Raw genomic sequence first — 27490 nt, 5'->3', positions numbered from 1 at the left:
GCCGCGGCCTCCACGTCTCAGGTTCCGCAAAGGCCTGTGGGAGCGACCGGGGAGAAGGAGGGCTAAGATGGCGAAAGCGGCCGAGTCTTCAGGAGACCCGGGGACAACATCGCCCAGGCCCCTGGTGAGCTTGGGTTCTGCGGCAAAAGGGACTGAGGGTGAGGCAGAGTGCCCTTAAGGAAGTCGGGTGACGGGCTCCTGGCCTGAGAAGGCCGGAACTCCTTCCGGTAGGCCCTTCCTATACCCGGTGCCAGAACCAGTCTCAACACTGCACCTGCTCTTTGGGCTAACCGCTTTCCCCCTGTCCTCCTCGTTCCTTCCACGCCTTCTTGTGAAACTCCTATTCATTTTCCTGTCCCATACTCTCAGGGCTTGTCCTCCTCCCGTACGTTGTGTTAAATGCCGAGCTTTAGGTGATTTCTTAAGTATCTTTGCTTCTGCTGTCCTTCATGTTATCAAGTTCTGTCACTAGTTCTTGTTGGAGTAGCAGTATTCTTGGATTAATGAGATTGCTTCCCAAAGGACGTTACAACTTGATTATTGATTTGTTCAGTGACCTCAGTAGGCTTGATTTAATCCCTGCCCTCCCTGTTGCAGTTCCTTGCAATGCTCTTCATGATGCTGTCTTGCTCCTGTCTCTACAGGGGGTACGATTTCCATTGCAAGTACAAGCCCAAAGCCTGGACAAGTATTTAAGAACACAGGTTTTGGAGTTAAACCTATCTGGGCTGGAATCACCCGCTCTGCCTCTTATGAGAGTTTGGGCAAATCATTTCACGGAGAGTGTTTCTTCATCCGTAAAATGGATATAAAAATACCTGCCTCAAAGAGTTTTTAGGAAGATGAAATGATATAATTTATGTAAAGTGTCAAACACAATCAGTGTCATGAACTGAGGAGTGTAATTATTCAACATTCTGTCCCAAGATCCCTCTTCCCAAACGGTGTTCAGTTTTATAGCAGTTGTTTAATAAATGGTACATCCCTTTCCTCTGTTTTAAATTGGCAAATTAACAGCAGAGGACTGAACTGGGAGTCAGGTGAAATTGCTTCTAGTCCTGGTTCTGCTTACTAGCACTATTTTTTCATCTCTTCATTCACTCAACAAATATTTATTGAGCATCTACTGTGTTCCCGGCACTCCTTTAGGCACTGGGGATACAGCAGTGAAAGAGAGTGAGTGGGTCCAAGTTCTCATGGAACAATTGTGACCTTGAGGAAGTCACTCTCAACCCCAGTTTCCTCATTTGGAAAATGGGATAGTAACTCATCACAGACTTAATGAGAGTACTAATGAGCTATTATACACACAGTGCCTCGTGTGACATAGTTACAGGTGCTTAGCTGTTTTTAGTTCCTGTTCCACCTCTTTTTTAATGAAGTTTTCCCCAATTAATTTTAGTGGTTCTGGTCATTCATTACTCAATGTCCAATCCACTTCTACTCAGTAATGTTTATTGAACTCCCACAATGTGCAATGCATTATGCTAGCTGTTTTAGGGCTTGCCCTTATGTTGCCTACAGTCTAATATGACACAAGTACAATGCTAAAATAAGGTAGTAAATCAGAGACAGTTACACATAAAATATTAACAAAATTTAAAGGAAGATGCTATCATGCATGTCCAGTTGGGGTGACAAAGCAAGCTACACAGTAGAAGTTATATTTGAGAGGGCGTCAAAGGGTGGGTAAGATTTGAAATTTCAGGTGAGCGTAAGAGCTATCAATGATTGAGCGCCTGCTATCTGCCAAGATTGTACTAGACATCCTCTGCATATTTTCTAAACTTCACAGCAACCATTTCAGTTAGGTGGTTTTTAAATTGTGTTTTACTTGCAGATGAGGAGAGGAGACTCAGAGAGGTTTGATCATTTCCCTAGGGTCTTAGAACCAGTTAGTGGCCGGGCCTAAAACTTGAAACTAGGTCTGCTTCTGAAGCCCAGATTATTTCCATTAAGACTGCACAACCTCTCAGAAGTTGGGAAGTGTTAATGTATTTATAGAACAACAGGTAGATCACTTTGGCTAAAGTACAGGGAAGTCTTAGGAGGTAAGCCTTAAAAAAAATAAGGCCACTGAATTAGGGAGCAGTATGAAACAGTGGTTAGGAATTTGTGCATTGGGGTCAAATTGCCTAGGTTTGATTCCCAGCTCTGTCATTTAACCTCTCCATGCCTCCGTTTCCCCATCTGTAGAATGAAGATACAGTAATAATTAGCTTATAGCGTTGTTAGGTGGATTAAATGAGTTAAGACATGTAAAATACTTGGTAGAGTGCCTGGCACGTAATGATCATACAATAATAATAATGATCATACAATATTTCTTCTTATTGACTACTAAGCTTGGAGGTTTAATAGGCAATGAGGAGCCAGTGGAAATTTTTGAGGAGGGAAGGGTTTAAAGTCATGAATTTGACAACATAATTGAGGGAGAGTTACCACGAGGAATGTTTGGAAGCTAGACTAGTGAAACCAGTAGTTCTAGGAACAAGTGATTGCTACCTGGACTATAGCAGTGGTGGGAGCCATGAAGACTGGACACAGGCAGGCTCCTTGAGGGTTTGGAGTGCTAGGGAGACTGTGTCTTGGATCAGAGTTTTTCGAACTGTAATGTGCATAGCAGTCATCTGGGGAATCTTGTTAAATGGCGGATTCTGATTTGGTAGGTCTGAGAGGACACCTGCGATTCTGCATTTCTGACAAGCTCCCAGGTGATACTGCTGCCGCTGCTGCTCCCAGTACCGCGTTTTATTTTATTTGTTTTTAAAGATTTTGTTTATTTATTTTGACAGAGAGAGAGAGAGACAGTGAGAGAGGAAACCCAAGCAGGGGGAGTGGGAGAGGGAGAAGCAGGCTTCCCGCTGAACAGGGAGCCCAATGTGGGGCTTGATCCCAGGACCCCGGGATCATGACCTGAGCTGAAGGCAGACGCTTAACGACTGAGCCACCCAGGCGTCCCCCGGTACCACATTTTGAAAAGCAAGATACTGATGCCCTGAACAGAAATACGTAAGAGGAGGATGAGGACCCTAAAAGTTGATTAATTCACTTTGGGACATGTTTAGTTTGAGATATTGGCAGGCCATCCAGTAGATACCCAGCAGGCAGTTTGTCTAAAACCTGGACTTCAGGGCTCAGAAGTCAGGACTAGGTTTAATTAGGAGTCATTTGCATAGAGTTGAGAAGACAATCCTTGGTAATGCTTACCTATTGTTTGTCTGTTTAGGGAGCAGGAAAAAGAGTTATAATAATGGCTTTAGCCTGAGGGCTGGAGGGATGTTGGCCTCAGGTAAAGGGACTAGCTGGAGACCACACCACTAGTCACCCCTCCCCACTTCTTGGAGCCAAGCCTCTTGGACTGAGCTGGTTTCTGCTTGATGCCCCCCACCCCCCAACTTGTTGGCTCTTTGCTCCAGGATTTTGGTCAGTAGTATAACCCATCTGGTCCCAGCTACTTTCTTAAGTCTGCAGTCCCTGCTTCTACTGTATCTTTTTGGCCCTGCCTCTACCTGCTCCCCTCCTTGGCCCAAGCCAGGCAGCAGAGTGTACACATGGGTTTCTGTGCACACGTGTGCATATGTGTGCATGAGCCTACCTGCAGAGGGAGAAGGGAAGAGACATTGCGTCCAAGGCACCTTTCATCCCCACTGAGAGGCTAGTCAGAGAACAAGGTCCACTAGACCTGACTAGCTGAGGGCCTAGAAGTCCTGTTTGTCATATGTGGGGCTTGAAGTCCACAGATCCTGGCTTAGCTCTCTGAACCGTATCACTGATTCTCCTGAGAAGAGATATTAAGGAAATGTTGGGATGGGGGAATAGGATAGGAATCACATGACACTTTAGTGACTGCAGTGACCTCTAAAACCAATTAGCTGGAGTTAGGCCAAACTTCACAGGTTAAGGGCACAGTCTTCCACAAGCCTGCCCTTACTTCAGACACCAGCCACAGGTTTGAATGTTCCCAGGACCACCCTTACTTCTGACCTACTGGCTGCCAATTCAGGGGTTCCCATGATCCCCTCAAGCTCCATACTTCACTAGAATGGTTCATAGAATTCAGGACAGCACTATACTTAAAATTACAGTTTTATTATAGCAAAAGGATACACTCCAAACCAGCAAAAGGGGGAGATGCATAGGGTGAGATCTGGGAGGGTCCCCCTAACACAGAGCTTCCTTGTCTTCTCCCTGTGGAGTCAGGACCCTGTTAACCCCCTGATACATCAATCTGTGACAATAGGCAGAATATTGCCCACCAGTGAAGTGCAGTCATGTATCTAGAGTCTTTATTAGTGTTTCTTTATGTAGGCATGATTGACTAGATCATTGACTCCTCCCCTCCCCAGAGGCCAGGTTTATCTGCGTTGGTGGTATAGTGGTGAGCATAGCTGCCTTCCCAGAGGCCAGGTTTATGTCACAGGAGTCAAAGCTTCAACCCTCTAATACTGTGTTTTGTCTGTCTGGAATGGTTTGCCCCCATGCTGAGTCATCTCATTAGCATAAACTGTCTAGGGGCCTACCATGACTCACCTGTTAGCTAAACTGTTAGGGCCCACCATGAATAACAAAAATAACACTATCATTTAGGAAATTCCAAGGGTTTAGAGGCTACCTTGCAGGAACAGGAGACAAAGGCCAGCCAAATTCCCCATTTTATACAAGGGACAGAACTGGAATTGACCCCCTGGGAATCTTGAACTAGAGCTAACATGTATCTAGCCCCTGCTGTGAGCCTCTTACTAAGTGCTTTACACACAGTAATGCATTTCTTCCTCACAACAACCCTGTGATGATGATACTATTCTCAATTTTATAGATGAGGAACTGAGGTATGGAGAGGTTAAGGAACCTGCTCAGTGTCACATAGGTAGTAAATGATAGAGCTGAATGGCTTCCAGCAGCACACTTAACCAATACGCTCCAAATATCGTATGTTGAGCATTGACCGTGTGCTAGGTGCAATGCTGGTGTTACCTAATTCTTACGATGGTGTTGTCTCCAAGTGAGGGCAGAGCCCAATTTGGCTTTGAAGCTCATTCCTTCTGTACTGCTTTGCCTTCCCTAGCAGTTGCAGGCAGCATGAAAACTCAAAACAGCAATCCTGGAGCTTGAAAGGTCAGTGTCATGGTAGTGAGAGAATACAGCTTCAAAAGGGGTTATTGACATATTAAGTGCTGAAGAATATTCAGAGGGCGAAGGGATCCTTGTACTTCTTGGTTATGAGGTCACTGTTACAGAGCCGTGGGGAAAGTAAAGTTGTGGGAAGGCCAAGTGCCAAGTTACAAAGGATTAAGGGAGTGGGCGAGTGCAGAGCAGTTTGATCAGGGAGGAGGAGGGGAAGGAGAGTAGTTTGAGGGAATGGCAGAAACAAGGAAATGATGTATTTAAAAATTCTATTACAGAAGTTTTTAAGTATATAAATAAAATAAAGAGTGGTATAATGAACCCAGGTACCTATCAAAATTCTGCTGTTCTTATTTCATCTCCCCACCACATTTTTTTTCTGGAATATGATTTTATTTTTTTGTTTAATCTTTTTTTTGTTTAATCTTTTTTTTGTTTATTTTTTAAGTTCACGTATGTATAACATACAGTGTTATAATAGTTTCAGGTGTACAATATAATGATTCAACAATTCTATACACATCTCAGTGCTGCTCATCAAAATAAGTGTGCTCTTAATCCCCTTTATCTTTTTCACTCATCCCCCCAATCAGCCTCCAATCTTGCAACCACAGGTTTGTTCTCTATGTTTAAGAGTCTGGTTTTTTGGTCTCTTTTTTTCTTTGCTCATTTGTTTTTGTTTCCTAAACTCCACTTATGAGTGAAATCATATGGTATTTGTCTTTCTCTGACTTATTTTACTTAGCATTACTTAGCCTCTAGATCCATCCGTTTGTTTTTTTTATATTTTATTTATTTGACAGAGAGAGACACAGCGAGAGAGGGAACACAAGCAGGGGGAGTGGGAGAGGGAGAAGCAGGCTTCCTGCCGAGCAGGGAGCCCGATGTGGGGCTCGATCCCAGGACCCTGAGATCATGACCTGAGCCGAAGGCAGACGCTTAACGACTGAGCCACCCAGGCGCCCCTAGATCCATCCATGTTGCTGCAAATGGCAAGATCTCAATCTTTTTTATGGCTGAATAATATTCCATTGTGCATATATACCACATCTTTATCCAATCATCTATCAAAGGACACTTGGTATGCTTCCATATCTAGGCTATTGTAAATAATGCTGCAGTAAACATAGGGTGCATATATCTTTTCAAATTAGTGTTTTTGTTTTCTTTGGGTAAATACCCAGTAGTGGAATTACTGGATCCTATGGTAATTCTCTTTTTAATTTTCTGAGGAACCTCCATACTGTTTTCCACAGTGGCTTGCACCAGCTTGCATTCCCACCAACAATGCACAAAGGTTCCTTTTTCTTTGGAGTATGAGTTTTAACCTGTTTATTTTTAACTAATTTTATACCTACAGAAAAGTTGCAACAGAGAGTTCCTATATAGCCCTTACCCAGTTTCCTCTAATGTTAACATTGTACATAACTATAGTACAATGATCAGAATCAGCAAATTAACATTGACACAATACTATTAACTAAATCACAGATCTTACTTGAATTATACCACATTTCTACTAATGTTTCAGGATCTTATCCGGGATCTCACATTGCCTTGAGTTGTTGTTTTTCCTTAGTTCCCTTCAGTCTTTAATGGTCTTTCATTGTCTTTCATGATCTTTTCTTGAGTGTTTAAAAGCAAATCCCAGACATATCACTTCGCCTGTAAATACGTCAGTGTGTTTCTCTAACAGGGAAGGACGTTTTCTTTATCACAATAACAAGACTAATAATTTCTCAGTATCATCTAATCTCTGCTCATCATCTCACAATTTTCTAAAAACGTGTGTTTTTATAGTTTGTCCATATCAGGATCCAAAGTCAACAAATTGCATTTGGATAATAAGTCTCATAAGTCTCTTTTACTATTAAACGTTCTCCTGTTTTTAATGTACTTTATTTGTTTAAATTCAGTCATTTGTCTTGTAGAACTCTCCACTTTCTGTATTTGGCTGATTGGTATTCTCATGGTATTTTTAGTATGTTCCTCTATCCACATATTTCCTGTTAACTCTAAGATATAGAGGCTTGATTGTATTCAGGTTCATTTCGGTTGGAGGAGGGGCAAGAATAAAAAGAACTCAGATAGCCCCTAAAATTAGGAATGTTTTTTTTTTTAATCCTTTATTTTTAAAAATTTTTTATTGTTATGTTAATCACCATACATTATATCATTAGTTTTAGATGTAGTGTTCCATGATTCATTGTTTGTGCATAACACCCAGTGCTCCATGCAGAATGTGCCCTCTTTAATACCCATCACCAGGCTAACCCATCCTCCCACCCCCCTCCCCTCTAGAACCCTCAGTTTGTTTTTCAGAGTCCATCGTCTCTCATGGTTCGTCGGAATGTTTGTTTTTTTAACTGTTTATTAAGAAAAGTTTAAGAGGTATACAAAAGTACAATGGTAAAATATACCCTTATGTACCTAACCTTTAGGACTTACCAATTTATGGCAAGTCTTCTTTTTTCTATAGCCCTATCCATTTCCCTTCTATACTATTTTGAAGCACATCTTAGGCATCATTACTTTAGTAAATATTTAACATGTATCTCTAAAAGAAAAGGAGTCTGTTTTTAAAGAACATAACAGTATCATTAGTACATCCAAAAAATTAGTAATTCCCTAATATCAAATATCTTGTCAGTGTTCAAATTTCCAGTTATCTCCTAAATGTCATATTTTTATGATTTAAAATCTGGCCCACTACCTATTTTTATAAATAAGGTTTTATTAATTGTTTATGTCTTGTCTTGGACTGCTTTCATGCTACAGCAGCAGAGTTGAGTAGTTGCAATAGAATCTACATGGCTCTCAGAGCCTGAAACACTTACTTTTGGCGCCCTTTACAGAAAAAGTTTTGTGACCCTTGCTCTAGGCAATCATCTTTTAGAATAATTTAAAACAAGAAAAAATATTTTTTATAATTATCTTCATTTTAACCACTTCTGGAGATCTTCTTTTCCTGTGTAAGTCCAAGTTTCATTCTGGTATCACATTCTTGAAGATCTTTCTTTAACATTTCTTGTAGTGTGTGTCTCAGCTTTTGCTTGTCTGAAAAAAGTATTTTGCCTTTATTTTTGATAGCTATTTTTCCTGGGTTTAGAATTCTGGGTTGACAGTTTTTTGCAGCATTCTAAAGGTATTTCCATTTTCTTCTAGCTTGGGTAGTTGTGGGTGAAATGTCTGTTATTTATCTTTGTCCCTCTGAATGCAGTGTCTTTCTCTGGCGGCCTTCAGGATTTTCTTTATTTGTGGTTTTCAGTAGTTTGATTGTGTCCAGGTTTGTGGATTTTTGGTTTTGTTTTGTCTTTAGGTATTTATCTTGAGTGAGGTTCTCTGGGCTTGGATCTATCATTTGATGTGTGTCATTATTTTTGGAAAATATTCAGCCATTCTTTTTCCAAATATTTCTTCAAACACATTTTCTCACTCTTCTGGGATTCCAATTATATATATATTAGACCATTTAATATTGACCCACAGCTCTTGGATGCTTATTCTGTTTTGGGTTTTGTTTGTTTTTTCTAGTTTTATTGAGATATAATTGACATAATAACACTGTATAAGTTTAAGGTGTACAACAATGATTTGATATATTTTTTTCTCCTTAAAATTTTCTTTTTGTTTTAGTCTGGATAATTTTGACTGACCTATCACTGATATCTTTTTTTGGCTGTGTTGAATCTACAGATAAAGCTGTCAAAGGCATTCTTCATCTGTTACTGTGTTCATTTATTTCTGGGATTACCATTTGACTTTTACAGTTTCCATCTCTTTGCAGAAATTCACCATCGTTTGTGCATATGCCTTTTCTACTAGAGCCTTTAACATATTAATCATAGTCCTATTAATTTTCCTCTGGTAATTCTAACATCTGGGGCATCTCAGAGTCTGTCTGGTTTTATTGATTGCTATGTCTCATCATAGTGGGTTGTTTCTTCATTGTGGGGGGAGTAATTTTTTTTATTGAATGCTGGCCATCATGTATAGAACAGTAGATACTGCCTGGAAGTGGCACATCTTTTCTGCCAAGGTTTTCCTGTGGGGATTAAATCAGTCTGGTCAGGAGTTGAACTGTGCTTGGGTTTTATCCTTGCTATGGGAACCTTCAGTGTGTCCCCAGCTTCAAATTCCTCTTCCATTACATTGTGCTTGGGGTGAGTGCTAGATCATCCCTGTGTTTTTCCTAACGTTCCTGTTCTATTCTCAGCTCTCTGCATTTTCCCTTTGCCCTTGCATAAGATCGTGGTTCTCTCTCCAACCTCTAGGCCCTCCCCTAGCAGTAGACTGCTTTTGGTTTTGACTCCATAGTTGCTAGCCTGGGGGGTGGGGCTAGCAAGGGAGGGGGGATTCTTTGCTGTGTTGGTCCAGCCTCAGCCTTAGGTAAACTGTGTATCCCTGTGTCTCCTGAGTGGGACTTTCTCAGTGATTCTGTTTCTCCCCCCAGCTGAAGGAGACTGTCGTGGTCTGGCCTCAGGATGTTTTCCTATCCCTCCCCCAGGAGTAGAGAGATTTGTCTTTTCCCTTTCCCCAGCCACAGCGGGTCTTCGCCTGTGTCCTGGAGACAACAGAGTTCTCCCAGTAGCTCTAAGGCTCTTGTTCTGTAGGGGAGAAGGGTCTGAGCAGGGCTCTTTGCTTTTCTCAGGATTGGCAGCTCCTCCCTTCCCCAAAACCCACACCCAGTGGAAGTCGGTGGAGAAGACTCTGCAAGTGGGTGTGAACTCCCCTTGTGTCTGATGCTTCCAGGGGCTCTGTACCCTCGTACTAGTCCATGCTTGGCCTTTAGCAATTAATTCTAAATTTTAGCAGAATTCTTAAGCATCTGTGTGATGCCTAGTGTCATTCTCTGTGTTATGATACAATGTACAAAGTGGTGCTCATGTCCCATGTTTTCCTGGAAGTACCTCTCTTTTCTCAGATTTTAATCAGGCTGCTTGGTTGCTGTACAACCTCAACTCTCTGATGGGTTCGAGGGAAGTTATGATTTTGTAGTTTATCTAACTTTTTCTCATTGTTCTAGTGGGAGGGGTATTCTTTCCAGCTTTCTACATTCTAATCACAAGTCAAATTACAGTGTATTAAAGTCACTTGAAATAGTTGCTGTGTGGTTGTGCATTTAATTCAACATACAGTAGGTTCATTTGTTTCATTTTTCTTTGTCTTAAGGACTTCTTTTAAGTTTTAATTTTGTTTCATAATTATTGCAACGATTTATATGATTTCAAGCTCTCAAGTCATATATATAGAACAACTTGTATTTGAAGAAGCCTAACTTCTCTCCCTGTCTCCTCTACCTTATTCCCCACTTTCCTTAATAGGAAGTCTCTTTAAAAAAAAATCATATGACTTACTTCTTACATACGACTTACATCACACTGCATGATTTATCTCTTACACATTTCTTACATTTAAAAGATAACATTCAGGTGCGAGAGTGTCTATTTGTATTCCCTCCTTTCTTAGATAAATGGTAGCATATTATACAAACTTTTCTCCACATTGCTTTTTTATTTAACACTCCATAAATAGTTCTTTGGAGATACTCCCATTCCTTTTACAGCTGCATAGAACTCTGTTATGTGCATATCCCATACTTTATTCAAGTAGTCCTCCGTTGAGGGGCATATGGATTATTCTCAGGATTTTGCTTTTACAAGTAGTGTTATAATGAGTAGTTTTGTTTATATGTCCTTTTGTGTTTTTGCCGCTTTGTCTTTAGACTCCTAAAAGTGGCATTGCTTAGTCAATGGGCAATCCATATATAAATTTGCTAGATATTGCCAGATTCATCTTCAGTAGACTGTAGTACCAGATGTGTGTGAATGCTTCACCTGCAGAGTATGTTGTCAAACTGTTGGATTTTTGCCAGTCTTAACAGGGAAAAATTTTTATTACAAGTAGCTTTAATTTGCATTTCTTATTAAAAGTGTGTTTGAGAATTTATTTTTCATAAGTTCTTTGAGCAACTTTATTCTTCCTAAAATTTCAGTATACTGTCTTGTACTTGGTTTACCTACAACTGCTACCCTCTAAATATTGTGCCTGTTGGGCCAAAATCCATGTGAGAAGGGATTGCTTTTGTTTTCTTAGGAACTTGAAGATTTCAGAGTTTTAGTTAGAATAATAAAATTTGGCAGATGAATGTAAGAGTTTATAAGCTTGCAATCTCATAATTCACTTTGGAAATGTTATTTGATCTGGTTTGCTAGGTAACCTGGTAAAAAGAGTAGAAATCAAGATTTATTTTGCTATTTCCCTGTTCTCCCCAGTTTCCCGTTAGGCTTCACCTAATGCTCCTTTCTAGCCAGCAGAGGCCACCGGAGCCTACCAAGGAGCAGAAGAGCTACAGAATTGTGGCTGTGTGAAGATGTGATTGCCGAAAGGTCGCTTTCAAATAGCTTTGCAGTCTTGTTAGCTTGTGCCATGTGAAGGTTTCATGCTTGAAAGAAAGCAAATATTTGAGGGCAAGAAAGTGTCTATTGCCATTTACTTCATAATTTTTTCCATCATATGCCATCTCCTTCTTTAAGTTAAAAGAAATAAGCATTTGAGAATTTTAGTTGACCATATTGTTTAATGTCTGGTAAACTAATACGTTACTTGAAAAACTGTGTAAAACCCTACAAAAAGACGTAGTCCCTACTCACTAGGAAATGATGTCTTTGAGGAATGCTGCAGTTGATTATAGACTTTACTTTTTTTTCCCAACTCTTCTCAGTTTGCAGGCCTTTCCGATATATCAATCTCACAAGACATCCCCGTGGAAGGAGAAATCACCATTCCTATGAGATCTCACATTCGGGAATTTGACAGCTCCACATTAAATGAATCTGTTCAGAATACCATTGTAAGTGAGACTAGCTGAGAGAACTTCTATTCAGTATCATGGGACTAAATAACTATAGTACTTTGTAATTATTTTTATTTGGCTAACTGATTTTCAGTATATCTTATTTATTGAAATTTAAGATTTTCCCCTAGAGAATAATTCGGTACAGCCTTTTTGGAGAGCAGTTTGGCTATAATGAGTATTAAGAATCTTATAATGTTCGAATATTTTTAAGCTGATAATTCTGCTCCACATACAGTATATGGAATTTTTTTAAAAAATATTTTTCAAAATACAGAAGAATATTAATATACAAAGATGTTTATTACAACATTCCTTATGATAAGGAGAAGTTGAACAACAGAAGGGATATCAGTTAAGTAAATTATGTTACATCTATGTAATGGAATACTAAACAACTGTTAAAAATGTATTTACAAAGAACTGTTAATGACATAAAGAAATTTCTAGGTAAAAAAGTCAGGACAGAATTAGCTCAACTATATTTTGACAGGTTATATTTGTATTACCATACTCTTCCTCAAATGTCATGATTTTTTTTAAAGGTTTTTTTATTTATTTGAGAAAGAGAGGGAAAATGAATGGGGTGGAGGCAGGGGGAGAGTGAGAAGGAGAAGCAGACTCCCTGCTGAGCAGGGAGCCCAACAGGGGGCTCGATCCCAGGACTGTGAGATCGTGACCTGAGCCACCCAGATGCCCCTCAACTGTCTTGATTTTTAAAAATCTGGCTTTTAGGATTCATTTACCAGTTAAATTGGGAATGTTGGAGATTAATTTGTTTTATATTGTATATAATGTGGTAGCTGGGGAGCAGGCTAATTGGCCCTTAGGACTTCATCAGTTATGAACTAAAAGTCAGATGCCATGTGTTGCAGAGTAGATTTTAATAGTTATATTATTTTAGTTTCTTTAAGTAACATATTGGGACAGCTATATTTTTCTTTTACAGAGCTTTAAAAAAACAGAGCTGGTGGGTGTGGTAAAGAGTTAAATGTTGGCTTAAGGAGTTAATAAAAAAGTTAATAGAGCACTGGGTAGTATATAAGACTGATGAATCACTGACCTCTACCTCTGAAACCAATTATACATTATATGTTAGTTAAGTGAATTTAAATAAATTAAAAAAAGAAAAAAAGTTAATAAGAAACGCACTACCTTTCTGTTTGTTTGTATAGTGAAGGAGTTAAACTGGAATTGTAGCTCCCAAATTCAATGAACCCAAGAGGTTAAAATAAAAGAAATTTGAGCAAATTAAGTGAGGGGACTACTTGGTAACCTTGGTCATGACAATACAACAAGTTGTTTCTGTCTTTCAGATGCGTGATCTAAAAGCTGTTGGGAAAAAATTCATGCATGTTTTGTACCCAAGGAAAAGTAATACTCTTTTGAGAGATTGTAAGTATATGAGTTTTTTGAGGATTTGCTATTTTTCAGCGTACCTTATCATAAATACTTTTATGTGGCTAAATTCCTGTGATAAGAAAACTGACATTTTGCAGAATGAAAAAATATATAAATGAACATGCAAATGAACATTCTGAAGAATTTAAACATTTAGAATGGAATTTCAGAGATTGGAAGATTTTGCTTAATATATTGTCTTCATCAATAAATATAGACTGTATATCTTCACCTGCCACTGAAAAAAATATTTCTGGAAGGTGCAAACACATAGGGACTTTATTCAACCACAGAGCTGACAGTCTCCAAGGGAAAGGCAAAATGTTTGAATATTAAATTAGAGTAATAATACCCATTAAGGATTAACAAATCAATACCTTTATTGACATTTCTACTTGCAGAACTATTAGTCTGATGACTGCTTTTTTTTGTCCACGAGGTCTATCAAAACAGTGTTTGCAATAAATTATGCTCTTATTTAGAATTTATCATTAAAATTGTTAGACCTTTTATTTTTGCTTTCATAGTACCCTTTATCAGACAAATTGAATCAGTTGTTTGAGAGTAGTAACGATGATGTTGTACATGAGTGTACCTTCTATTTTGGCAGCATTTCAGCTGTAATGTAGGGATGTCAAATATGTGGCACACGGCTGCAGTGTCAGAATCTTTTTTAACATAGTACACTGGGGGTTGGAGCTGACAGGATTTGCTACTGCTGGTATGTAGTGGAAAGAGCATGGACAGATCTGGGTTTGAATAGTGGTTCCATCACTACCTATGTGATCTTGGATAAGGCAGTTAACTTTTCTGAGGCTCAAGTTTCTTCCTCTGTTAAAGTGGAGATAATACCGTGTATCTGCTGGTGAGGCTTAGAGATAATGCGTATCAACCACCTCGCACAGCATCGGACATTTCTTGGCACCCCATAAATGGTAGCTGTTACTCTAGTGCCTTGCCCTCCCCCTACACACACTTCTTTTTTAATCCTTACAACAACCTTGTGAAGTAGGAGTTATTGCTCCTGTTTTACAGATGAAGAGAATGAGTCTCAGAGAAGCTGAGTGTCTGGTCAGGATGACACAGGCAGGACTAGCACCCAGTTTTCAAGTTCATTGCCCTTTCCATTCTACCACTGCTATCCCAGATGTGAGGATACCCCTTCAACTGCTGCTGTGGCTCAGTCCAAAGCAAGTTTGCTTCAGTGACAACGCAGAACCAGTGTGCTATCTTGCCGATTAGTGATGATGATTAGCTGTGTCATGTGTTAAGGTCCATTCCCAGACCTTGTGGGGATAGACACATAGGCTGGCACAAAGGGTAAGTCAGTCATGGCCCAAATTTGCACTTCTGCCCTGCCCTGTTAGCATAGCCCTTGGCAAAGTGGCAAGGAAAAAATTCACGACTTAAAACTAAATTAAAAAAAAAAAAAACACAATGTGATATCACTTCCCACCCAATAGGATGGCCATTATCAAAGAAACAGAAATCACAAGTATTGGTGAGGATGTGGAGAAATTGGAACCCTTGCGCATTGCTAGTGGGAATGTAAAATGGTGCAGTCGCTGTGCAAAATAGCATGGTGGTTCCTCAGAAAATCAAGCATAGAATTACTATATGACCCAGCAATTCTACTTCTAGGTATATACCCAAAAATTGAAAGCAGGAACTCAAGCAGATATTTGTGCACCCATGTCCATAGCAACCTTATTCACAATAGCCAAAAGGTGGACGGATGGATAGACAAATTGTGGTATATACACCGTGACATATACCATATACTAATAGACTATGACTCAGTTTTCTTTTTCTTTTTTTAGATTTTATTTATTTATTTGACAGAGACACAGTGAGAGAGGGAACACAAGCAGGGGGAGTGGGAGAGGGAGAAGCAGGCTTCCCGCTGAGCAGGCAGCCCGATGCGGGACTCGATCCCAGGACCCTGGGATCACGACCTGAGCTGAAGGCAGACGCTTAACATCTGAGCCACCCAGGCGCCCCTATGACTCAGTTTTAAAAAGGAGTGAAATTCTGATCCATGCTACAACATGGAAGAGCTGTGAAGACATTGTGCTAAGTAAAATAAGCCAGTCACAAAAGGACATATGTTTTTTCACTTACATTTGGTTCCTAGAGTAGTTGAATTGATAGAAAGTAAAATGATGATTGCTGGAGGCTAAGTGGGGAATGGGAGTTATTATTTCAGGGTTGGAGTTTTAGTTTAGGAAGATGAAAAAGTTCTGGAGATGGATGATACAAAGGTTGTACAACAATGAAAAAAAAAAAAAGGTTGTACAACAATGAATGTACCCAAAGCCTGTACACTTAAAAGTGACTAAAATGGTAAATTCCTTAATAGAATATATATATATATTCTACTAAATAGAATATATTCTACTAAAAATAGAATATATTCTACTAAAAATATATATATATATATTCTGCTAAAATAAGAAAATAGTTCTAAAATACTGTTACAGATTTTTTATGAATTAAAAAAAAAACTTAAGTGTATTTTTTTAAAAGCCAGTGTATTAATGTCAGTTGTACTTGAATTCACTTTTTTAGTTGATAAGTTCAAAAATTTAACAAGAAAAACAATATTTTATCAGAGTGGTAGGATTATAATTTTTCTTTATACCTTTTCCAAACTTTCCTCAGTGGTGTCAAAATTACATATATAATGTGAAAAAAAAAACCAATATAAGTATGTACATATGCATACTTCTTTAAAGTTATGTACATAAGAGGTTAAAGTTAGAAATGGTATATGTATCTTTTTTCATATTAGTGGAGGAAGGTAATTTTGCTGTAGGCTGTATGTTACTGAACTGTTGGCTGATTAATTTACCTAACAGCTATTAACTGAGAACCGCTGTGCTTAGACCTGATGTTGGCAGAGCCTTTTATACTTTTCCAAAAGCTTTCATGTTATTTGCTAAGGTTTGACCTTATGAAATTACCAATATTGGCCTGTTTTTTCACCTATAAGAACAGCAATTCCATACTAGTTCAGTGTAATGATTATAGAAGGGAAGCAGTGTGGCAGAGTGGAAAGAACTTTGGAGTAGGACTCAGAAGACCAAGGGTCTGGTCCCCCCTCCATACCTAACTATTTATATAAACTTGGGGAAGTCACTTCCTTCTAAGCTCCATTTCTCATATTCTTGAGGTGAGCCTGATTATACTTGCCTTGTCTAATGTAGTCTCAGTTTGGTGGAGTGACTTGGCTCTAGTCTTTCTGAGGGTGGGGCACCTAAGTCTTTTGACTCCCGGCCCCTTGGTCTTTACAGCATGCTGGAATGTGGCTTAGTAGGTGGGAGAGAGGTGATTTGTGGTCTAAGAAGTCAACAAAATTTAAAGGATATATGAAGAAGGGCATTCAGAATTGGGGAGCAGGGAGGGCAGGTAGAGGGGTAGGAGAAGTGGGAAGGCTTGGGCAGGCAGAAGGAGCCTTGATGTCTGAATTCCAAGAGTGGGAGAGGTAGATAATTGGAATAAAGTTAGAAAATACTACATAGTTGTTTCTTAATAGTCTTCTGTTTTTTCTTGCCTCATAGGGGATCTGTGGGGCCCTTTGATCCTTTGTGTGACACTTGCATTGTAAGTACTTACATTTCCTTCCTTTGTCATTTGAGATAGACTATACTTTTTTTGTGTGGAGTTTCAAAATTGAGGGGAATTTTGAATATTTAATTTAGAACTTCTATGACATATTGTACTCCTTATGATTTAAATCTAAAAAGTGAAGCAGGTTTCCAGATCAATTCAAAGAGTGATGGAATTAAAGGTATGAAAATTGCGCTCCTCTCTGTTTACCAATAACTTATTAGCCTGTTTTAGCCATTTCTGTTGAACTGACATTTGTTTATTCTCATGCACCTCCCCATCATTAAACTAAGTGAATTAAATATCTATAGGTTTAAGCACTGTTTATTTGTGAACATAGTTCTTTTTAAATCTTAATAATAATACAGATGAGAATGAGAATAAATTAGAGTAGAACTGGTAGAGTTCAAAGCAAGATCATGTTTCAAAGTGTTAGGCTTTCCATACACATTGTACTTAAAGGGAGAAGACAGAAGAGCGAAGTTCCATTGGAAAGGGGAATATAACCATTGGTAGCATGGAAAAAAATACTGCATTAGGATTCAGTTCTGGGTTCTCATCCTGACTGTGCTATCAGCAAAGCGATTTTGGGATACTTAGAACCCTAAAATGTGTATAATGATTTTTCCTGGTTTACAGAAAACTTTTAAATACCTTCTCTTTATTTTATCCTCATAGCAAGAATATTATTTTCTTTTTTTTTTTTTTTTTTTTTGACAAACAAGCTTAGGTTCAAAGAGATTGGGGACTGAACCGAGATCACTACAATCAGTGGTAGACCTGGGATTCAACCTCAGATTTCCTTGATTGCCCATTTTCTTCCTCTGTGATTATTATACGTCTCTTCCCACCTAACCCCTCTCGGTCTCCTCTTCCATATCTATAAAAGGAGATGGCTAAGGATCCCTTCCAGGCTTGACCTTTGATGATTCTAAATTCAGCAAATTTCTAATGACTTCTCTGCCCGTATTTAATGTGGTAATTTAGGTAATAACATAGAGTGCTATTTCTTATGCCTTTAATAACCACAGCAAGGGCAATACTCAGTGCCTTGACGGACAGGTTTATAGTAGAATCACTGAGCATATACTTTTTTAGTTTTAAAAGGTTAACATTAGAGATTATGTAGTTTAACCCAATTTATTTGCAGAGAGGACAACTGGAGTCCCAAGACATCAAGTGATTTACTCTAGTTTATACACCTAGTGACAGAACTAGGATCACTTTCTGGATCTCCTGCCTTTGAGGCCCATTAATGTTCTCCCATCATACCATGCTGAAGCAGTAGAGATTCTAGACAACAAGTGATGAGTGCCAGCATTCCTTGCATCGGATTGTCAGGACTCAGAATGGAGTACGTACAACTGTAGAATACAGAAGCCTGTCCCGGCAAACAGCATAGCAGGGCGAGACTTACTATGTGATTCCTCTATACTATGTAATAAAAAGAGATTGGGAGCTTGGTGTTACTATTTTTCTGGGGGAAAAAATGACACTCAGTCCAAGTGTTCTAGTCCACAATTCAAAACAGTTTATGTCTGTAAAATTCTTAGACAAAGAAAATATTTCAGTGACTGTTCAACTACTCCATTTTAAAGCAAAGTCTTCTAGTAATAATCTGTGTTTTGATTCAAAAAAATCACCTAAATAGGTTTATAGACTGTTTCCATTTTGAAATGTCAGAACTAGGGGCACCTGGGTGGCTCAGTCAGTTAAGTGTCTGCCTTGGGCTCAGGTCATGATCCTGGGGTCCTGGGATCCAGCCCCATGTCGTGCTCCCTGCTCAGTGGGGAGCCTGTTTCTTTCTCTCCCTGTGCTCCCCCCCTGCCCCCCGCTCTTTCTCTCTTGCTCTGCTCTCTCTCTCTCTCAAATAAAATCTTAAAAAAATAATAAATGTCAGAACTAAAGCCTTAACCAAAGGATTACAAATGCAAATGTGTCTAGGGGCTAGAGAAGTAACCTAAATGTGTGCATGATTTGGTGACCTGAAGCCCCTTGTGAAGGGACCTGCTTCTATGTCAGTCAACTGCTCCCAGTTGTTGCCATGTAGGAATGTAAGCCCACTGTTAGAAAGTCTTCAGGTTTTTCAGGAAAATCCAGAAATACATATTTTTAGGTGAAACCTCCCAATTTTAAAAACTGTCACTTGAATTTAAACCCATTTTAAGTTTTGTACCGACTGACAACCTCATGTCTGTGAGTCACATTTGACCCTTCAATTTATAACCTCTGCTTAACCAAAAAGGTCTTCAGTAATCCATTTACACATCCCAACAAGGCCAAGTGAGGTGACCCTTGTAGTCCTGAGGCATTTGGAATTGGAAGTAAGGGAGCCTTGCCAAATATTTCTGGCATTTTACTTTCATACAACCTATATATTACAGATCTTCAGGTAAGGTTTAGGACAGCTCCCTGATTCAAAGTTGCCTTAACTTTATTGCTCTAAATAAAAGATGAAGCAATTCTCATGTCATTTCCTTGTCACAGAATGCTTCAAAGAAGCTCTATAGATAGTGAAAAGGATGGAGGGCCCCAGTTTGCAGAAGTGTTTGTCATTGTCTGGTTTGGTGCAGTTACTATCACCCTCAACTCAAAACTTCTTGGAGGAAACATGTGAGTATTATTAAAATGTACTTTTTCCCTTGCCAGGTAGCATATCAGATTTTTAAGGAAGTCTGGCTAGTTAGGTATTGTTTTAAAAGAAAAATGAAAATAAATGAGGGCTAAAGAGAAAGTTCTCTTAAACCCACTGAACAGAGATAACCTAGTTTAACTTACCTTAAATTATCTAGGGTCCTATGATAAGCTTCAGATGCTCTCTCCAGCTCCTAAAATCATATGGAGACTTTTTTTGTGTTAGAAGATTATGTCCATTTTGCAGAAGAGATGGTCTGTAGCTTTCAACAAATTCTCAAATAGGTCTTTAAACTAGTCTAAAATAGAACAGATTAAGAACAACTGTCTTAGAGGTTCAGTGGGAGAAGGAAGTCTCTAGGAATTAGAGTGGATCATCTGGTACCCTAGATGGTTGACTCTCAAGGAGTTTGAGAGGAAAGGAGGAAGAGTATGGGGAGAGAAAAATTAAAGCATATGCTTAATACAGAAGCCTCTCCTCATAAAATCAATGTTAGGGTATAGGTATTATGTATTTGAAGGAAGGTAACAATCCATGATATATAGAAATCTGTGTAATAAACTGTATCATGATACAGATCAACTATATTTATGATCTTTACAGATGTATGTTATTTTTTAGATCTTTTTTTCAGAGCCTCTGTGTGCTGGGTTACTGTATACTTCCCTTGACAGTGGCAATGCTGGTTTGCCGGTTGGTGCTTTTGGCTGAGCCAGGACCTATAAACTTCATGGTCCGGCTCTTTGTGGTGATCGTCATGTTTGCCTGGTCTATAGTAGGTAAGAATGTACTTATCTCTACAGTAGCAAAGCAGACAAAAACATGAGTTAGAGATGTAGACCAGATGAGGTGCAGTGTAACTCCTGAGTCATATGTGAGTGGTAGGATTCTTGCCAGTATCATCCATAGAACCCTCTTCTCTAAGTAGGCAATGATAGGGATGCTCTCCATCTTATCTGAGTTGGATATCTGGACTTCTGAGATGTGGACAGTCATATCCTTTCTTTTTTATTCTTAAATAATGGATAGGGTCGGGAAAGGAGATTACAGTAGACCTAGCTCAGAGCCTAGCATATAGGATGAGGCATAGGTGACTTGAGAAATGACTTGGGCTTTTTCCTGACAAATTAATCATGATGAGAATAGTAGCCAGCATTTACAGATTGCTTATTCTAGGCAAGCACTGTTGTGAGTGCTTTATATGCATTATCTCACTTAACCCTCACAACTCTAATAAATAAAAACTAGTATTATTAGTCCCATTTTTACAGATGAGGAACAGACCCAGTGAGGTTAAGCAACTTGCCTTAGGACACATAACTAGTGAATACGGAATGAAGTTTCAAACCCAAGCAGGTGACACACCTGTTTAGAGCTGTATTATACTACCTCCCAGTATAGGTTGTTAGGTATATCATCTATACTACTTTGCTGCTTCAGTAGAAAATTCTGCCAAAGATTAGGAAGAGCCTGTAGCGGTGGCAGTGAATGCTATGTGCTCGTTGTTGTTGCATTCCTAAAATTCTCTTAAAATTCTACCTTCAACTAGAACTGTTCACTGGCTTCTTACTTCATGGGACAGACAGACTGCCTAATATTTTTAAGTGCATTAACATATCTTTGCTCTGGAACATGGTTAAAATCCAAGAAGTAACCCAAAAATAAGGTCTGAGAATGCCACAATTGATATTATGAAGACTGTGTGTTAAGCTCGAGTGCTTTACCCATGGGAGAACCCCCTCATTCCCTCACTTAGAGTCTGATAATTTACCATACTTGTAGTTCTAAATATCCAGTGTCCAGGCTCATGGCAGTTCAGAAAGTAGAATTTTAGAAGAGAGAGAAAGGCATTCCATTTTTTAACTCAGCAAATATTTCTTGAGCACAAACTATGTGTCAGGCATTTTGCTAGGCATGGTCTCTATCCTCAGAGTTCAGAACTTAGTGGAACAGCCAGACAGGGAAACACTTAAGGGCAATAGGCGTGCCAGGTGGGAGATGGAAGTCTGTGCAGGGTATGGTAGGGACACACAGGAGGTAAGTGGGCAGTTCCGCCTGGGATGGCGGGATACAGGATGGTTGTTCAGGAAAGACTGCCCGTGAAGGGTGATCACTGATGAGTAAAAGGATGAGTCTCATTTCCTAGGTGGACAAGAAGAATGGCATCTAAAAGAGCCAATAACTTAATAATGAGAACAATTACTCAAAAAGCACAGCAGTATGAGGCCATTTGCCATAGGAACAACTCGCCTTATACATCTTTCTCAGTGTATTTGGCACAGGTCAGTAACTTTTCAGAAAAGGGTAGGAAGCTCCTTTTAGAAAGATTTTCATGTGAAATGGTTGAAAACTTTCAAAGTTTAGTATTGGAAACAAGTAGCTCTCAACTGTCTGGAAAACTATGCTGCAGAATGCCTTTTTCTCTGAAGATCACAAATATAACTGAGCTTTTTGTGTAATTCTGTGTTCCAGACTATGCCAAGCACATTAAAGTATAGTAAATGTTAGCGGTTGTGACAATCTTATTATATTAAAGATTCCATTCTGTTTTGTTTGTTTTGTTTAGCCTCTACAGCTTTTCTTGCCGATAGCCAGCCTCCAAACCGCAAAGCCCTGGCCATTTATCCCGTTTTCTTGTTCTATTTTGTCATCAGTTGGATGATTCTCACATTCACTCCTCAGTAAATCAGGAAATGGAAACTAAAAACCAGTGAATTGAAAGCTCATCTGAAAGATGCAATTCACCATGGAGCTTTGCCTCTGGCCCTCTTTTGTCTAATTTTGGAGGTATTTGGTATGTGAGGAGATTTAAAAGGGAGCCATAAAGCACCGTCACTGCTTATGTAAGGAACCGATGTTTGAAAGGCTGTCCTTTGCCTCCTGATGTTATTTCTTCAAAATACGTAGTATATGCAGTATACTGCCTCAAGGCATGTTAGGATCACTGTGGTCCTTTCGAGTGACAACCAATGATTTGGGAAGCACATGGATACATCCTGCAAGTTGAGTGGACTTAGCAACTGTATTTTCAGTTTTGAGAATACCAGTTCAGGTGCAGCTCTTAAACACATTGCCTTATGACTATTAGAATATGCCTCTCTTTTCATAAATAGGAATGGGTAGTCTATCCATGTTGTTTTATTTCTTTTTTAGGCTTAAAAAGGCAATGACAGACGTTGGGAAGGGGCTTCATAATTGGGGAGGAGAAAACATGCATTAACCAGTATTCAGATTTTGACCGGAGAAAATTCTGCACTCGTAGCTTTTTAAAAAAGCAAAGGACATCTAAAGAATCAGCTTCTTTAGTTGTTCTGTATAGTCCCTTTTCCGCCATGCTTATTAACAGCACCGTACTGACACTCTAGTTTTTAATCTTACTCCCTAGCTCTGAATATATAAGCTGTTAGCAGTCAATATGTAATTTTCCTTTCATTAAAGTTCTCAGTGGACCAGTGCTTGAACTTATCCGAGTGGAAGACCTCAGAAATTTAGATTGGTTGGTCCTTAATGCATATTATCATTTGGGCACTTGTTTCTTCTTCAGGGTAGAATGAAGCAGTTTGGATACAGCATAGCTCTTAAGGAATTCTTCATTATTCTGTGTAATCTGGCCTCTTAACTAGAAAGTAAAGCTAAATCTGAAGCCTGCATTTAACCATGTGCACATGGAGGGATTTAGTGTTCTGATGGCTGGTTCACAGAACAACTAGATGCTTAGAGCATGACGTTGGATGACGTGGGTTTACAGCTGCCACCTCTTCATAGTGGGCTTAGCAGTTTTTTCATTAGATGTGCTTTTTGGGTTGGGGAATAGCAATTTGTTTTCTTGGTTTTAGACTTTATTTGTAAAGCTACTTAGCTTTTCTTTAGACAAGTACTTTTTTTGCACATGTGCACCTCTACTTGTATCCTCAGCTATTTATACACACAAGTGTGAAGGCTTTTCAGGGAGCAGAGTGTCTGGAAAGGCTGATTCTAAGCTAAACAGGGCTCCTTTAAGGTAATATGAGCTACTGCCTTCTATAAATTGCACATTGAAGAGCTCTTAATAGACAAAAGATTAGGAGTCAGGCAGAAAGCATTCATTGTATATACAGTTACTTACAAAGATAGGAATTTATTCCACGGTTTTTCTTTATCATGGAATCTAAATATTTATTCATTTTCTATCTAAAGACTATCTACACATAGATATATAATTTTAAAAACATATTTTCTCCATTCCCAGATTAACTAAGAACACTACTAGGACAAATGAGTTCTTGGAGTGATATTAAATTAGTGAGCATTACAAAGTTGGTCCCTTCTGTCCCAGCCTTGTCCAGAGGTTTTGGTTATATACTTATATTCATTTCAGTTTCCCTTCTAATTAAAATAAACCTGGTGAGCACAAAGCCGATTTTTCAATCTTGAATTGGTAAAGACAATATTTTGAAACTGGTTTTGATTTGAAATTGGTCCTTAAGTTATCATCCATTTCCATTGTCTGAAATTTCCTAACCTTTACTAAAAACATCTCTCTTCCGAAGTTATTTCATAATCTGTCCCAATGGTTATAATGTAAAAATTAAAGAAATGATCATGTTTCTCAAAAGGGAATTGCCTACTGAATTGTACTCAGGCTAAATATTTTGGTCAGAAATTTTTAAGGCTACAACAGGGGTGGGGGTTGTGTGGGTAGAGGGAGGGGAGAGGGGGTTATCACATTGGGTATTAAGGCAGCTTGTTCTGTGTGTTAATCTGTTGCTCTCGGCTGACTTAAGGAATGGTTTCATTTGATTTAAATGAAGATGTAAAATGGAGATTATCTTTCTGAAAATGAATGGTCAGTTTTATGGTATAAATGATTATTTTCTTAATATATGCAAAAAAAAAGTGCATTGCTTTCTGTGGCAGAAGACCTGATTATCTGGAAGTTGTAACCCTCAACACAGCTTTCCCTGGTTTGCTGCAAAGGCACATGGCTAATTTTAGAAAGAAAGACTAGAGGAGAAGGGGATTTTAACAAAGGAAACCCTGTTCCAGGAATTGGGAAGTTTCATGCTTTAGATGAAACTCAAGTGTGTGAGCATCATTACCAAATGTGGTATATCACTGTCATGGCTTGTCATTTGCTGCTCCTACTTCTGAGATTGAGCCTCCGTTGTCACATTCTTTAGCAATAGGAAAGGTGAAGACTGGAGTAATTGCTGTTCAGATTATAAAAACTCAACTGATGCAAACATATTTGAATGTGCAGTGTAGTCTTAAATGTCAACTATTAACTGTCAAGTCTTTTGCCTCTTAGGAGTCTTATTACATGAGTTGAATAGGATCTTTTTATTGTGATGGGTTTTTTCTGTTGTTGGGCAAGGTGGGCTTGTCACAGGGCATAGGAACAGTCTGCATTTTGCTGTTTACTGTATTTGTCTTTTTATGAAGTATCCGCCGGATGTGATTAGAAGGCTAACAAGCCTGTATTTGAAGATTTAATTGTATACTTCTTATAATCTAACTACTTACTGTACCTGGACTTCCTGTTTATTCCTGAAGATGAAAATGAAAATCTTCGGTCATTTCAAATCCTAGGGTGACATCAAGTCATTGAAATTTATTTAAATGCTATAATGATATGATCAGACATCCATTGCATGAGCTGTTTTATTCCAGAGTAAAACACTGAAATTGTTATTCTTAGTTAGACTGTTAATTTCTGAGACAATTTGGATAGAAATAAATGTGTGAATGTTAATTCGTGTATGTAAATTAGAAATACTTTTCTAGATTCTGTGGGCTTTTATTGAAAATAAAGAATTTCTAGGGATTTACTCAGGCCATAGGATGGCCAAGTAATAATAATGACAATAATATTACTACTAATAATGGCTTAACATTTATTGGGCACTTACATTGTGCCAGGCAATATTCTATTTTTTTAAGAATTTTTATAACCGCTTTATTGAGATATACTTTTACCATAAAATTCACCCTTTTAAAGTGATGTACAATTAAGTAATTTTTCAGTATATTCACATAATTGTGTAATTATCACCACTAGTTCATTTTAAAACATTTTCATCACATCACAATAAAATCCCATATCCAGTAGCATCACTTCCTTTTCCCCTTCTCCCCAGCCTCTGGCAACCACCAATCTGCTTTCTGTCTCTGTTGATTTGGCCAGGCACTATTCTTAAGTGCTTTTTATGTATCTCCTCTACTCCTTAACATAAAGTGCTATAATTCTCATTTTACAAGTAGAAAATTGAGTCACAGAAGGGTTCAGTAAATTGCCCAAGGTCACACAGTAAATTGATTTAAAATAGGAAAACACTGTAGATGGGAGCATAGTAAGACAGTTTTGAATTGCATTGTTATATACATGAAATGAATGTACCCCTTTCCCAGGGTATGCTCCCTGTCATTAGCCATTACACCCTACAACTGACTGGAGGTAAATATCTCTCATTCTTTTTTTTTTTTTTCCCCCTGAGTAATAGAACACTATATTAGCATCTGCAGGAAACATAAGAGCAGTTGTACATTGGAAAGAGTTAGGTTTGCTGCCCTCCCCCACCTTGAGCCCCTTTTCTCTCCTTTCCCCCCACCCAACACACACACACACACTCTCTCTCTCTCTCCTCTCCTTTTTCCCAAAGTCTTAAGAGTCAAGCGACTTCTGCCTCTTTCATTTTTATTCTCCCAGAGGGATGGTTAATGCATCAAAATTTAACCTGTTTATTCAGGTGTTTATAGTCAGGGGATGCATCTAGTCATTTATAATACCAGTTATATTTCTAAGACCTCAGAGAGCAGTAGTGTGAGAATAAAAATCCTTTTTTTACTTGGGTTAAACTAGGTGGGGGAAATAACAGAGTAAAGGCTTTGCCTTAATGAAGTCAGTGGTTCCGCCTGGTAGGAAGTGGCCACAGGCTGCTCTTGTCCATTCTGTTGTGTTTATTTCAGAGCCTTTGTACTCTATGCTATCACTGCTGGTAATTTCTTGGTTCTCTTCAATACTCCATTTTAATCCTGATCTTTCCTGTAAATAATGAACCTGTGGAAAGAATAAATCTGTAAAATGATTTGTGAATGTTAAGTGTGCAAATAAAAACACTGGAAAAGGAGATTGTGTACGTGCCTATTCTTGAGCTGAAAGACGCAGACATATTTCCTGCATACTGTTTTCAGATGTAATATATTGTGATCAGACAATACTGAATGCTGTGTAGGATTGCACAGGCAGCAAGTAAAAAGGGAAATCACATTTACTGAGCAAGTAATATATACCAGGTGTTATGTTAGCTACTTTATAACAGTATCTCCTCTAATCACAGCAGCCTTTTAAAGTTTTGGTATTATCCTTATTTCAGAGTTTTGGAACCTGGAAATTGGGGGAGGTTAAATAAATTGCCCAGAGTCACAGTGAGTGGTGCAACCAGGGTTCAAACTCAGGTTTTATGACTCCATAGTCTTCTATATTAGTTCCTTGCCAAACTAAAATCATATCTACGTACTTAACCTAAGCCACATCAATCAGGTAGCTTAATAATATGGTGGGAAACTGGGTTTTCAGCCATCTGCTGGGGACTGTACCAATTTCTGCCTTCAGTTTATGATCTACTTGGAGAAACCAAGTTCTGCACCATCTGTACACACTAATAGTTGAAATGCGTTGTGGTTCTTATTTTTGGTACCACATAAGCCCTCAGGATGGTCACTGAGTACAGGAAAAAGTCTTTGAAATATTGGGAGAATTTGTATCATCCAAGAGGAGAGGGGGGACATTCCAGATGGTAGAGAATATTTAAGAACAAAGGTGAGAGGGAGCAGGCAAGTCTAAAGCCATCTATCTGCACATGTGCAAGTGTCACGTTGTTGTC

The 27490-nt window shown here is 38.8% G+C and overlaps 1 protein-coding gene across 2 annotated transcripts; it reads left to right on the top strand.

Moving 5' to 3' along the window:
- YIPF6 (Yip1 domain family member 6) lies at positions 1 to 27445 on the top strand. 2 transcript variants are annotated; one of them, XM_032393836.1, is made up of 7 exons: positions 1 to 124; positions 11852 to 11980; positions 13300 to 13378; positions 16945 to 16987; positions 19481 to 19606; positions 20250 to 20407; positions 22195 to 27445. In XM_032393836.1, the coding sequence occupies exons 1-7, from the start codon at positions 68 to 70 to the stop codon at positions 22311 to 22313; spliced, it is 711 nt and encodes a 236-aa protein (XP_032249727.1). In that variant the 5' UTR covers positions 1 to 67; the 3' UTR covers positions 22314 to 27445. The 2 variants fall into 2 exon arrangements, with proteins under 2 accessions (XP_032249727.1, XP_032249728.1); XM_032393837.1 differs by having other exon boundaries at positions 70 to 158.
- The last annotated feature ends 45 nt before the right edge of the window (positions 27446 to 27490 follow it).

Source organism: Phoca vitulina, unplaced genomic scaffold, assembly GCF_004348235.1.
Source record: "Phoca vitulina isolate PV1807 unplaced genomic scaffold, GSC_HSeal_1.0 scaffold77, whole genome shotgun sequence".
NCBI classification, from domain to species: Eukaryota; Metazoa; Chordata; class Mammalia; order Carnivora; family Phocidae; genus Phoca; species Phoca vitulina.
Note: the sequence above shows the minus strand (reverse complement) of the source record. Positions and strands in the feature narration are given on the sequence as shown.

What these genes read in the sequence shown, in the direction of transcription:
- YIPF6 (XM_032393836.1), top strand. Translation starts at nt 68, where the DNA reads ATGGCGAAAGCGGCCGAGTCTTCAGGAGACCCGGGGACAACATCGCCC. An exon ending in AATCTGTTCAGAATACCATT is followed by an intron (nt 11,981 to 13,299) that starts GTAAGTGAGACT and finishes TCTGTCTTTCAG; the next exon opens with ATGCGTGATCTAAAAGCTGT. An exon ending in TAATACTCTTTTGAGAGATT is followed by an intron (nt 13,379 to 16,944) that starts GTAAGTATATGA and finishes CTTGCCTCATAG; the next exon opens with GGGATCTGTGGGGCCCTTTG.